Source organism: Pteropus medius, unplaced genomic scaffold (assembly GCF_902729225.1).
Source record: "Pteropus medius unplaced genomic scaffold, Ma_sr-lr_union100, whole genome shotgun sequence".
Classification (NCBI taxonomy): Eukaryota; Metazoa; Chordata; class Mammalia; order Chiroptera; family Pteropodidae; genus Pteropus; species Pteropus medius.
In genome coordinates this window covers 979,985-994,387 of record NW_024354875.1, presented here as the reverse complement: position 1 = coordinate 994,387, position 14,403 = coordinate 979,985, and the positions used below count along the sequence as shown (strand labels likewise).

Genomic DNA, 14,403 nt, shown 5'->3' with positions numbered 1-14,403 from the left:
TTTTCATATCGTCTATCAAGGCAAAGGCAATTCCTTCTATTCCTAGTGTTTTTTTTAGTGTTATTCTTGTAAATGTTGCTGGATTTTGTTAAGTGGTTTTTCTGTCTTTGTGATTTTTGTCCTTTATCTATATAATATATTTCATTGATTGACTTTTACCTGTTGAACCAAACTTGCATTTCTGGGTTAAGTCCCACTGGGTCATGATGTATAATCCTTTTATGTTGCTGGATTTGGCATGTTAGGATTCTGTTGAGGATTTTTGCACCTATATTTCTAAGGGATCATGGCTTGTCATTTTATTTTGGAATCTTTGGTTTTTGTTAGAGGATAATACTAGCCCATAGAATGAGTTTTAGAAGAATTTGTGAAGAATTAGTGTTAATTCTTCTGAAATGCTGGTTAAAATTTACCAATGAAGTCATTTTTTGATTATTAATTGAACCTCTTTATTTCTAATAGGTCTGTTGAAACTTCTTGTTTCTTAAATCAGTTTCAGTAGTTTGTATCTTTCTATAAATTGTCTTTTTTATCTTGGTTATCTAATTCATGGTTTCTCTTTCTGTGATTTTAGTTACCCATGGTCAACCATGGTCTGAAAATATTAAGTGGAAAATTCCAGAAATAAATAATCCATAAGTTTTAAGTTGCACGCCATTCTGAGTCATGTGATGAAATATCTCACCATTCCACCTGGGATGTGAATCATCCCTTCTTCCAGCATGTCCACACTATATATATTGCCACTTGCCCATTCATCACTTAGTAGCCATCTCAGTTATCAGATCGACTGCCGTGGTATCACGGTGCTTGTTTTCAAGTCACCCTTATTTTATTTAATGACCCCAAATCACAAGAGGAGTGATGCTGGCAATTCAGATATGCCAAGGAGGAGCCATAAAGTGCTTCCTTTAACTGAAAATGAAAGTTCTCAACTTAATAAGGAAAGAAGAAAAATTTTATGCTGAGGTTGTTAAGATCTACAGTAAGAGTAAATCTTCTATCCATGAAATGGTAAAGAAGGAAAAAGAAATTTTTGCTAGTTAGCTAAGAGAGAGGAGGAAGGGAGAGAGAGGGAGAGATTGAGAGAGAGAAAATTCATATTCATATAACTTTTATTACAGTACTTTGTTACAGTTCTATTATTATTTATTGTCATTAATCTCTTACTGTGCCCAAATTATAAATTAAAATTTATCATAGGTAAGTATACATAGGAAGAAACATTGTATATATATATAGGATTCAGTACTATCCACAATTTCAGGCATCCATTGGGGGTCTTGGAATGTATCCACCATGAATAAGGAGCTACTGCTGTAATTTGAATCTTCTTTCTTTTTTCTTAGTCTAGCTAAAGGTTTGTCAGCTTTGTTTGATATTTTCACATAACCAACTTGGGTTTATTTTCTCTCTTGTTTTTCTATTCTGTATTTCATTTATTTCTGCTTCAGTCTTTATTATTTCCTTCTTTCTGCTTGCATGAGTTTAGTTTGCTTTTCTTTTGCTAGTTTCTTGAGTTAGAAGGCTATGTTATTGAGTTCAGATCTTTCTACTTTTTTATGTAGGTATTTACAACTAAATTTACCTCCGAGCACTACAGACGTTGCATCCCACAAGTTTTGGTAGGTCATGTTTTTGTTTTCATTCATCTAAAAAAAATTTTATAATTTCTCATCATTTTTTCTTTGACTCATTGGTTATTTTTAGAAGTGTGTTATTTTATTTCCATATATTTGTGAATTTCCTAAGTTTCTTTTTATTATTAAATTCTAATTTTATTCCATTTTGATTGAAGAACATACTTTGTATGATTTCAGTATTTTGAGATTTTTTGAAACTTATTTTAGGGCTTGGAGAATGTTCCACGTGCACTTGGAAAGACTATGTGCTCTGCTGTTGTTAGGTGGTATGTTCTGTAGATACCTCTTAGATCTAGTTGGTTGATGATATTACTCGTCTTCTGTTTCCTTGTTGATCTAATTGTTTTCTCTGTTATTGAAAGTTGGGTATTGAAGTCTTCAACTATTATATTTGAATTGTGTATTTCTCCTAACGGTTGGGCCAATTATTACTTCATTTGGTGGCTCTATTTTTAGGTGCACATATGTTTATAATTGTTACCTCTTCTTGGTGGATTGAGTCTATTATCATTTTAAATTATTCTTCTCTGTCTTTGGTAACACTTTTTATCTAGAAATCTATTTTGCTATTAATTTCACTACTACAGCTCTGTTTATTACTGTTTGCATAATATATCTATGTCATAAAGATATATCTATATCTGTTGCATATGAGATAATATAATGTGGAAACTCAAAATCAGATCACCTCTGCCACCGCCTCAAAGTTTGTTGTTGTCACTGTTTGTTTTCGTAGCTGTTTGTGGCTTTCCTGAACTAATTCTGTAGAGTCTGTATCTTTGTCATGTGAAGCCACTGAAATTTCTGCTTGGCTATCTTAGTGGTCAGCTAATGAATAGACAGAGGTTTTCTTAAATGCTGAGAACCAATAGTCTCTCAGGCTTTGCTGGGGGCCTCTGTGCTTGTGATGGGGCATTCCTTCAGTGCCCAGACATGTACTTTACAACTCTGCCTTAGTGTTCACTTCCTGCCTGTGCAGAACTTCAAAGTCAGCCAGAGCTGAGAGCTTAAGGGCTTATCTGGTCTTTCTTGGGCATGTGCACAGCCCTATGTGTGTGTGTGGCTGTCTCCATCCCCAGGAACATGTCATGCCTTTTCGAAGTTCTCTATGACATTTTAATCTCCAACTTTGACTTTTAATTTTTTTTGGTTAGCTTCTTGTTTGCCCAACTGTTATCACCACCTCAGAAATCTGCAGTGTTAAATAATTGCTGCTGATTGTTTTTGACAAACACCCCAAGGACTATAAGGCTGTGAGCAAGGTGTGAGTCAGGTCAAGTTAATGTGATTGGGGGTTTTCAGGGAACTGCCAGACAGGTCAAAGAATGTCATTTCCTTTGGAATGCTGGTTTTGGTGACTGCATTCTAAACTTGCGCTGCCCCCTCCAGTGGCTGCTAGGCTGCTGCTTTTCACTATAGTAGATCGCTGATGGTTTTTAAGGCTACTGCAGAGCTGGAGAGAGGGACATAGGCATAAGGCAATAAAAACCTTATAAAACTCGCCATTCTTACTGAGAGTCAGCCATTTCCCTTGAATAAAAGTACATCAGATTGTTATAAACCTTTGGTTAATTTCCAGAGTTATGGAAAGGTTGTTTTGACAATTCTGCCAATGTTCTCAATGCTTATATGGAGCAGTGGCTTTTCAGAGGTCCGTACTCTTCCAGGCTCACTGATGTAACTCTCAGGTCTCTTCACTTTCTTAATGCTTGGGTTGGAGATAAAATAAGACAACTTCCAGCAGAAGGTTTTGGAAAGAAACAAACCTCTTATTGAAATTAAAGAGAGGGAAAGGAAGATAGAATTTGAAAATAAAAGCCATAAGAAGTAACTAATTATATGGGCAAATTATTCTTAAGATTAGGAACTGTTAGGTAGCTTGACTCTCACTCATGTCAGTGCAAGTGAAAAAATGAACTTATCAGCTTTATTGATCCTAGGAAAAGTGGGGAAGAAATTTTTTAGCTCCTTTTGCAGCATCCTGTTCTGCATTCAATTCTTTATCATTCCCCAAACCATTTTACTCTATCAGAATTCTGCATCTTACTCATGCTTTGCTCTGTACTTCATCCATTTTCCAGGGCCCATGTTAATCCTTTTCCATCTCACTCTGGAAAAATCAATCACGCCCCACTCTCCTTTCCCTTGACCATTTTCATACCTATGTGACAATACTGTCCATACTGTGCTCTAATGTGACGTATTGTACCTGAATATGATTCTGTCTTCCTGATGGATAGCAAAGTCCTCAAGAGCAAGGGCTAGGTGTTATTCATCTTTATATTTCTAGATGCTAACTCAGTACTTGGAATATAATAAATTAAGTAGAGTAGTTCCCCCTTATCTGTGGGAGATATTTTTCAAGACCCCCAGTGGATGCCTGAAACTATGGATAGTACCGAACCTATATATACTGTTTTTTCTATACATACACACATACATATGATAAACTTTAACTTATACATTAGGCACAATAAGACATTAACAATAATAACTAATAAGAGAACTATTATAGCAACACACTGTAATAAAGGTTATGTGAATGTGGACTCTCTCTGATAATCAGTCTGATACCTGACTAGTGGCAGGCAGTGTATACAGCATGCCTATGCTGGATTGGACAAAGGGATGATTCGCGTCCAGGTGGGAAAGAGCAGGATGGCACGAGGTTTCATCATGCTACTGAAAACAGTGTGCAATTTAAAACTTATGAATTGTTTATTTCTGGAATTTTCCATTTAATATTTTTGGACTGCAAGTTGACCACAGCTAACTGGAACCACAGAAAGTGAAACTGCAGAGAAGGGGGGAATACTGTAAGTAAATAAATGTGTGTAGGATAAAAGAAGGGACAAAAGTTAAAAGGCAAAGAAAGTTATGTTTAGGAGTTTGCAGAATGTGTATTTATTCAAAATAATGTGTTTTTAAGCAAGTGCTGGGATTCATTTTTTTTTATATTCCTAGGAAAATGAATATTGATGAAACACAGTCCAGTGCCTTCAAAGTGGTTGCTTTGTAGTGTGAAAATTAGGTAGGAAAACATCTTAAGGAATAAAATGTTAAAATTACTATAATAAAATGAAGTACAACTTCTGTTTCTGACAAAGAGTATACACATTCCTCCAGGGCTTTCCTTCTTAACACTGAAAACATGGACCTGACACAACAAACAAGCACAGGAAGAGTCTGAAAAGTAAAAAAAAAAGAAGAAGACAGACTGCCTAGGGGTCTCAGGACTTGAGAGCAAAATGCCAGTGGTGCCCTTGATTGCTTGGGTTCCTGCTTGCCTCCCACGGACCCCAGACGAGGTGCCGTCGGAGTCACCAACCCGAACGGCCAAAAGGCACAGGAAAAACTATCTTCTAAAAAGACCAGGAAAAGGGTGGTCTAACAACAGAAAACTTTTTGGCAATACCCCCCTTACTCCAGCCAAACACCAATGGGAAAGGCGCGCGTGCACATGCGCACACGCACACACACGCACACATTATGGTATCTGTGGGGGCCACCAAGATGTTCATATCACACACACCCGCACCCTCTCCCATGAAATCAAGCAGCAGTGCTCCAGTTCCCCCCACCTGAGGCATCTGTGGAGCCATGCGGTGACCTAACCTTCCATCCTGTCTGTCACACACAGATGACCCTCCACTTCTCCCTTTGGGAGGTGTCGCAGGTCTGAGCAGGGAGCTAAACTGCCCTCCCCTGCACGGCAGCAGCAACTTAAGTCCACATTGAAATCAGTGCACACCGATCAGAAGGGCTAAGAGCTAAAAGGAAAAAGCACAGGTGGTGGGAAGTTCCGAGTGACACCAGACGCTGATGAGGATGCAGCGAAAGCGGGTCACTCACACACCGCTGGTGGAAACGTGAAATGGCACAGTCACTCTGGAGACACCTGGCAATTTCTTTAAAAAACTAAACGCAACCACCGCACAGCCCGGTAATCGCGTGCCTGGGCGTTTAGCCCAGAGAAGTGAACGCTTGTGGTTCACACAGAAACTTGTACACAAATTTTCACAGCACCTTTATTCGTAATAGCTCCAAATGGAAGCAACCCATGGGTCCTTCCACAGGTGAATGGAGAAACAGCTGTGGTCCATCCACACTGTGACCGACACTCAGCAATAATAGGGACAAACTGTCAATACACGCGACGACTGCGTGAATCTTCGGGATAGCAAGCTGAGTGAAAAGAAGGCCAGTTTGTGAGGTTGCATCTGCACGACTCCATTCACATAACAGTTTAAAAATGGAGAATAGATTTGTAGTTGCCAGGGACTGAGGGAGGCGGGGCAGGAAGGAGTTAGATACGATTATTATTAAAAGACAACTCAAGGGATCCTTGAGATGATGGCAGTTTTCAGTATCTTGATTAAGGGAGAGCCTCGTGGACCTACCCGTGTGGTAAAATTGTGTAAAACTTAATGAGTCCAAATAAGACTAAATAAGATTAGTGCATTGTATCAATGGCAATATCTTGGTTTTGGTACTGTACCGTATAGAATTTTATTAGATTTTTATCATTGGAAATTGGATAAAAGGTTGATAGCATCTTTCCATAATTTCTTACCACTGCATATCAATTGACAATTACCTCTAAATAAAAGGCTGACAGATTTTTAAAGGGCACCAGGTGAACACAGATGAGAAAGTAGCAATTAATTAATGTTTCATGGGGAAGCTTTAAAGCCGGGTAATCTTTGAACTTGGTCTTGAAGGATAAATAGGTTTTCATAGGCTTTTGCCTTATTATTATTAAAAAAAAAAAAAAAGACAAAGCCATACTGTAGCCGATATCCTCTGAGGAGACCTCTCAGTAGGGGGACATGCCTGTACGGCCCTTGAACTGTGTCAGTAACCTTAGGCCAAGGCGAAGTTCAGGAAGATCCGAGATCGTGAGCTAGAGGGCAAGAGCAAATGCTTGGATGGGGCAAGGTGAGTGAAACGTGGTTATGAGTCAGTGTGGAGTACTGAACGGGGTGTCTAGGAGGCAGAAAGAGACGCGGGCCTGGCGTGTGGCGCGAAGCCAGGCTGCAGCCATCATTCAGGTGCTCGCGGGTCGCTGTCAGCCGCCAGAGTGGACAGGTGCACCCTGTGAGCATGCGGCCTGAAGCGGGGAGAGGGCGTGGCGGACTGCGAAGAGCTCCACCGTTTGAGGGGGGAAGCTTCTTAGGAAAAGTGGGGTTCGGGGCACAGAAAGGAGGATATTAGAAGAGTTAAAGAGAAAGAAAAGGGAGAGCTGATGACAAGTTCCAGGCAGCGGCGAGCTCCCCTGAGCCCTGCTGCAGCGGGGTCAGCCGAGTGGAAGAGATGAAAAGGTGGGAGGCCGAGTATAAACACCCCTTTTACGGAGCCTTTTGGGGCGGAGGAGGTGAGCTGGGCCTCGGCGGCAGCAGCGTCCCAAGGTTGTTTTTGAGAATGAGGACTTGAGCTCGCTGTGGGGAAGGGGCGGCGGAGGACAGCGGGGGTTGGACCCCTCTTTGGAAATTGCCTTCAGAGCCTGAGGCACATTTTCAACAATGGCACGTCTTCATTTTTTGAGAGTGGCTTTGATTTCTGGAAGCAGCCAAGTCAATTTAGAGCCAAGAGTGGTAAATCAGGTGGTGATCAAGCTGGATAATACAACTTCAAAAAAAAATAAAGTATAATTATAAAGTAGTAAAACTGATTTTCTTGTGAAGCTCATGAATTGGCTTAGAAAGTAGTTTTTAAAGAATTCCAGAAACCTTTTGAGCAATTGTGGCGTTACGTGAATTAAGTGTATGGAGTTTCTTGGTAACTTTCATAGGACACTGATGTGCATAGAAGTTCTCTTAGGGGTGCGAAGAAATTGGTCTTGTTATTTTATATTTACTCTTAATGCGCAAATGTAAAGTTGCCCTATAATCTTTTTGCCTGAGAGGTGACTTGGTGGAATTAAACCAAAGTTTGTATATGGGAGAATCAAGAGTTTCAAATTGTGATTGTTTAAACAGTTCTTCTGTGGTCTTACAGATGTAATTAGAATTCCTAGGATAGGAGTGTTCCCACAAGCATAATAATACTTTAAATGTGTCTTCAATTATCCTTTTCTATAGTCATATTTAATCGTTTCTTTTTGAAATAGAGTTACTTTGAAAATATTAAATCACTAGCATAATCTCGACTGTCAAACCTGGGACAGTGCTGGGCACGTAGTAGGCACTCAACAAGTGTCCCTCTCCTGTCTTCTCTGCCCTGGGGTTTGACACACACCAGAGGACGTACCAAGAGAAAAATCAGTTCTCTGGTAGCAGGTCACCTCCATCGATGGTCAGCCCAAACAAATATCCAGGATAAAGAAATTTAGCCTTGTTGTTAATATGATAAGTATATACGTACCAAAACGTGTCATTTATCAAATGCTTCTTTTATACCTCTTTATATGGATAATCCCATATATGGATAATCCCATTTAATTATTTTATACTTATGTAATACCTTATTTAATCATTAAAACAGCCCCGTGAAATAATTATTCCTATTTCACAGATGAAGAAACTGTGTCTCAGGCAAGTGTTAGTCACTTGCCCCAGGTCTCACGGCCGAGAGGGGCCGAGCTGGGACTCGAATTCACGTCAGCGGTCAGGAAGCTTCCGGCCACCGTCCTCACGTGTCTCCACCTTCTTAAATCCACATCCTTGGTAAACATTTTTTTAAAAAAATCAATCTAAAACACCAAATCAACCAAAACACCACACACGTCCCCTCCCCCATATTGAGAAAAAAGAAGTGAGAGCCTTCTTCAGATCCCTACTGGCCGAAAAATGGTATAGCATTGTAATTTGTGCAGTTTGAATTACAAAAGCTATCTTTTTTTTTTTAAGTTGATTTGCTTTTGAAATAGAACCTTGATATTAGTGTTTGGCCATGCCCTCCTCCTGCTCCCCACCCCTCACACACTCCTCGCGCCCCCAGGAGTGGGCGTATGGAAGCATCACTGCAACATCCTGTCACGGCTTGTTCAGGGGAAGCACAGGGAAAGCCACGACAAGTTAGCCATTCTAGGAAACTTTCCACAGCTGTTGCATTAATTAAGACTTTTTTGGTCCCAAATAACAGAAACCACTAGAGCTCTCTTAAGCAGAAAGGGAAGAATTTAAGGATCCTGTGGTGACTCCCAGAACCCAAGGGCAGGAAACCAAGGACTGAAGTGAGGCAGGAAACCCAAGAAGGCTTCGTTCTTCATTTCTTCCTCTCCTGCTCTCTGCCCACATGATCCCGTCTTCCCTCAGACTAGCCTCTTGTGCTTCCGACTGCTCGGAGGGCTGGCTGCTGCTGCCTACCAGCTACCCCAGCCCCCGGAGGGTCCCCGAGTTCTCACCACCTTCCTCCTCATCCTCCTCACCCTTTTTTGGTCCCAATTCCAAATTCTAGGGCGAGGTTCGGTTTGTCCTGCTTTGGGAAAGTGAGCGTCAGGCTATCTGCATTCACTGATTATTTTTCTATCCCAGAAGTTTGAAACTTTTAAATGACCCTGCTATCACAGGGCCAGAATATAAGAACATTCATTTCATGTGGGTGTTAGAGACAAATCTGGCTTGAATCATCACTCCCTCTGCCACTTTCTAGGTATATATTCCTGGGCAAGTTACTTAACTCCTCTGAGCCTCGCTTTCTTTACAAGTTGGCAGGGGTACGCAGGTACTGTCGTCCTCATGAGGTTATGGCAGGGATAAAGTGTAGTAACACGTATAATGTTTGGCACAGGGTCTGGCCTACATTCTGCTTGATAAACTATTGTTCCTTCTTTCTTTCTGATAAGCATTAAGGCACATTGTTTCACCAAAAAGATGTTTAAGTCCTGTGTAGAGTAAAATTTTCAGACTATCCTCTGCCTTCAAATTCTGTTTCTCCTTAGCACACACTCCCCATTTTTTTGTTCTACCCTTGAGTATCAGTATATTCATAACCAAAAGGACTTTGGTTCTAAACCTAGAAAGTTCTCTTGGGCCATTTTCTGAGGCCCCAAGGTCCTAAGACAGCCGCGAAGTAAACTCTGCTTCTCACAGATACATTAGTACTTCTGGTAAATTCTGAGGTGAACGTCATTCATGGCTCTGCCACAGCCTCAGCCCGTCCCAGTGGTTGACGTTGAAGGAGCCCTTTAAAGATTCAATTCAGTAAATATTATCTCTACTGTTACAAGACCCAGAAATAGATATTGTTAGGATTGAAAAGTACACAATTGAGAAAAACAGTTCTTTCCTTAGAAGAGAATAAAGTCTAGAAGAACGGGTGATGAATCTACACAAGTCACTAATTCAGGACGTGTAGCAGAGCTGGTTTGCTGGGGACACTTGTCAATGACGGTAAGTCATCTTAAGTAAGAGTGGAAAAACAGTGTGAAGCCAGCTCATGGAGGGTATTGAATGCCAAGCTGAAGACTATGGTGCCATGATAGCTGGAAGCTAGTGAAGGTTTTTGAGAAAGGAGCATAAGCTAATGCTGTGTTTTAGGAACTTCACCCTGGTGGCCAGATGCTAAAGGATCTGAAAGGCAGGAGAAGAGAGGAGACTGGAGTCCATTTGGGGAGCGCTGCTTCAGTAGGAAAAGGAGGTAGGATTGTGAATTCAGGATCAGTCCGAAGCTGGCTTAGCACTGGGTAATAAGGACTGAGCTGAGGTACAGGGAGCGCGGAGGGAGACCTGAACTCTGAAGGTGCGGGAAGAGGTCCAGATTGTAGATGGGGCCATCTGCGGTCACTGGGGGGGGCCCTCCTCTCCCGAAGATGGGACGGGGGCGGAGAAGTCGTTCCCTGTGTCTCACTTGGTTCTGCAGCCAGGGGAGTGCTTACGGTAACTCGGGGTGCTGCTAGTAGAGCTTGACTCACCCTGCCCACCGCACGGGGAGACTTTGTGGGGTTCATTTTTTGGTTAGTTTTTGTTTGTGTTTATGTTCTTGAGAAAGGAAAACTAGATGAGATTCAGTGCATTATTTGGAAATTCTTTGGAGTAAACAGTAATTATGAACACATTTTCCTTTCAAAATCTAAGTATTTAATATTAAAATCAGCCAGAAAGTCATTATCAGCCTGCTTTAAAAACAAACCAACAAAAACTATAGAATCAGCTCTGTGAACAATGAAATGGGATTCTGGCCCAAAATGACTATTTAAAAGACATACAAGACTAGACTTGGCCTTCCCCATTAATGAGAAGAAAAAAGTCACACTTTTTTGTCCGATAAAATTACAAAGTTCTACTCATGTTGGCCAAAGTAATAGACACCCTGAACATCCTGAAATGTAACAGACATTTATTTTGACATTTTTGTTTGATATATTCAAGTAGTTATTCTTTTCAGCACAAAATTTAATTAAAATGCTTGTACATATCTCTTAAGCCTCCCACCTCACTACTCTGGGGCTCCAGTAAACATTCTCAGTATGTTACAGAACTGGGCAAGATCTGTTATGGCCCATTCATGGTGCTCTAATCATCCTTTTAATAAGAAACAATCATTTGGGAATACATTTTCCAGGCAGTTCCCCTGCCTCCCAGGGGGAATATTTTGAGGCCTCCTAGTGACCATGGGATTAAAAACCTTGACAGGGGAGCCCTAGAATTCTCTAAGAGCTGGGCTTTTGAAAGATTCATTGTCGTGGACTCTCCCTTTGAAAGAGACCACTTTATCTTACTCCTAAACATCTATAGGACAAACATAGCGCTTTCTGAAAAGAAATTCTGGGTAATGCAGAAGAACAAACATATGTAGGTAATCCAGTATGGGTAGTGTGTAATTTGAAGAATGATAGTTCCATTTTTATGGTTGCCATAACAATCATACGGTTGTGCAAAAAATGTGTATAGCTTTTATAGAAGGGAGCTGGCACCATTGTAATGATTCTTCTCATATCAGAACAACTGTTTTCAGATCTGAAAAATAGGGGTGGCTTAACCCTTCCCCAGTAATCTCAGCATGTTCCCTGAGAAGGTTCTTTGGAGCTCCAGGGCTGTTGAAATGCATTCACCACTTACATTTGCATTTTAGCCTGATAAATGGATTGAGAATTAAGGATGATGATCCTTTCAACAGCAGGTTCTGAATTCCTAGCTTGGGAATTCAAAGGATGAGAAAAAAAAATCCTGTTCCTCAAATAGAAATCTAGGAGAGCTGTCTAGACATAGTTAATTCCTTGACTTTGTGACTATTCTTAATTCTGCCCACTAGTATTTAAATCCATTAAATACTAGCTTTTACCCTGGCATTGTGTTTAAGGCTCTGATAAAGTCATTTTAAAATTTGGTTATAATTTCTGTTTTATTTTTACACATCAGCTGTATCTCTTCTGGAAATTGTAAAGCAAATTTAAAAATGTAGTATACCTAAGTAAAATGAATGTCTATGCATATTCTTTTTTTGGCTTCCTTTCCTATTTTTGTATATCCCTCCTCCAAAAAAGTACTTGGGACTTGACTTTCTCTGACAAACTAAGGAATACTCACTTTGAATAAACTCGATATCAGAACCCTGAATGCAGATTTTCAGATTCAGGATTAAAAGCTGCCATACTGGGTACCTAAAAATGGAGTCAACTTAGTCAACTATAGAGAAACATTTTCTGGAAAGAAATTTGGGTATTATTATTTCAACCAAAATGTTTCTGGGGTGTTTAAATTTTATGATAAAATACAGAGCTAAGGATAACTAGAAAAAAAAGTCAGCTTCCATTGAAATAAAACTGCTGAGTCTAATTAACTTCTTTTAACACCTTCTCTTTTGAATCCCTGTCCCATTTAATCAAAGCTCTGTATTTCTGTGACCCGAGACACATTACTTAATCTCTCTGAGCCTCAGTTTCCCCATCCACAAAAAGAGAGTAAAAAAATCATACCATTATTATAATTCTGTATTCTCAAGAGGTGATTTCTAAGAGATGGAGGGAAAAAGCGGGGGAAAAGGTGTTTCTGATGAGAGTGAGGTTTCCCACGTAGCGAAGACCTCTACTATGTTCATATTCTGTGAAGATTTTATACACTGCATAGAACTTTTTATGCTAAACTCTTAACACTCTATATCTGGGGGCCTAGATATTTGATCCTTTTGTGGGAGCATTTCCTGGAAGCCTAATGCTACTTCATTTCGTCCTATTTTAAAAAGTGAACAGTATTCTCATAGCCTCTTTTAAAATAACCCCAATCTGGCATTTGAAATCTGGATTATAGGAAAACCCTTCTACCAGAGGTAAAGGAAGGCAGGGAGATGCTCAGAGCAAGCTGTGGGCAGGAAGACCTCTGGGCCCAGTGGGGCTCTGCGGCTCTCCTCCTCTGGTGGGCACGCAGAGCCGCCTCTAAACGCCTGCAAGCCTGGATTTAAAACTTCTTGGACAGGAAGTAACGAGCGCGCGGCCAAGCCGTCTCTGCTCTACGTGCAGACTTTCTTGGCTGAGTCGTACCAGGGGCTCAGCGCCTTCGGGTTAACTAACTCGGTGGATCATGGGCCTTTCCACCCACGCCTTCCTCTCCCACAGAGCCGTGGCTCACTCCCTCACCTCTTTCAAGTAAGTCATTTTCAAATAACCTCGTCTCACTGAGGCCTGCCCGACTCGCCTACGTATAATCACAGTCAGTACTTTGAGCCCTCCTTGCTCTGTTCTAACATTCTTTTCTTTCTTTTCCCTCCGCCGTACTTCAGTACAATTCTGTCTCCTTTCTGGCCCCTCTCCCACTAGAATGTAAGTGGATAGGAGGCTTCGTTTTCAAATGTGCCCCAAACATCGAGAGCAGTAGATGCCCGGTAAACACTGAATAAAGGAATTCTCACCTTCTTTCTCTTGACCTCTGGTAACCTTCTTCACATTGATCCCTCGCTGGTCTCTACAACTTCGATTTGATCTTGACACAAAATAAGTGAAAATTTATGAAAAGAGCTATGATTACACAGTTGTGAATCATTTAGAACAAGAGATGGGCCTCTTTCTTGGGAAAAGTCACGTTTGAAGGGCTGCATGGTTAAAGAGGAAGCCAACTAATTCTTCATGGCTACAAAGGGCCAAATTATGAAGTTTCTCTGAATCAGATTGCCGTTCAGAATATGGAAGTACTTTCTCATAGGTAGAGCTCTCTAAAGTTGAATGGCCTGTCTGGCGAGGCGGTGAACTCCACGGCCTCCTTGTCCCAAGTATTCGAGAAGTGAGCTGATCTACCTGATTGATTTTTTGGTTTGGAGGTATTTTGATGATAAGATTTGGAACAAGGCGACTTCTAAGGAACTTGCCACTCTTAACGATTCTCTGATTCTGATCCCTGAACTGATACGGAGTAATTTTTAGGATTTATTGTTAAGTGAAAAAGCAAGTTGCCAAAGAGGTTTTATAGTATTCAACTGTTTGTGTAGGAAAAGAGAGCAAATAAGAAAAAAAATATCTATCAAAAAGGAAAGCAGAAGAAAGAGTAAACCAGAAAACGATAATAGTCATCTCTAGGGGATAATAGGTGGGCCTGAGAAAGAAGGATGCAGTGAGAATAAGACTTCTCTGAGTACACTTGAACTTTGAAACATTGCAATGTTTTAAATATTCAGCAATAAAATTAAATCAAATCTAAAAGGAGATAAAAGCAACATCTCTAAGAGTGACATAAAACAAAAACAGATGGTCCTAATGTTTACCAAACGTCACTACGTACAGAAAAAAAAAATTAATTCGAGTAACTTTTGGGCACTGTGTATTTGATCACTCTGACTATATACCCTTAGTGACTACATTCTAAGTGTAAAACTCCAAAGAAATCTTAAA

General features: G+C 40.5%; 1 protein-coding gene across 8 annotated transcripts in view; it reads left to right on the top strand.

Annotated features, from left to right (window-relative positions):
- DIS3L2 (DIS3 like 3'-5' exoribonuclease 2) overlaps window positions 1-14,403 on the top strand; it is a 272,704-nt gene that overhangs the window by 131,454 nt on the left and 126,847 nt on the right. Inside the window, exons 10-11 of one of the 8 annotated variants that reach the window (XM_039855711.1) lie at window positions 4,429-4,431; window positions 8,163-8,202. The exons of 5 other annotated variants lie outside the window; for them this stretch is intronic. In XM_039855711.1, coding sequence (XP_039711645.1) covers window positions 4,429-4,431; window positions 8,163-8,187 — 28 coding nt within the window. In that variant the 3' untranslated portion in view covers window positions 8,188-8,202. Of the gene's footprint in view, window positions 1-1,568; window positions 1,626-4,428; window positions 4,432-8,162; window positions 8,203-10,123; window positions 10,224-14,403 lie in introns of those variants that run through there. 2 more of the 8 variants (XM_039855710.1, XM_039855712.1) reach the window with 2 other exon arrangements.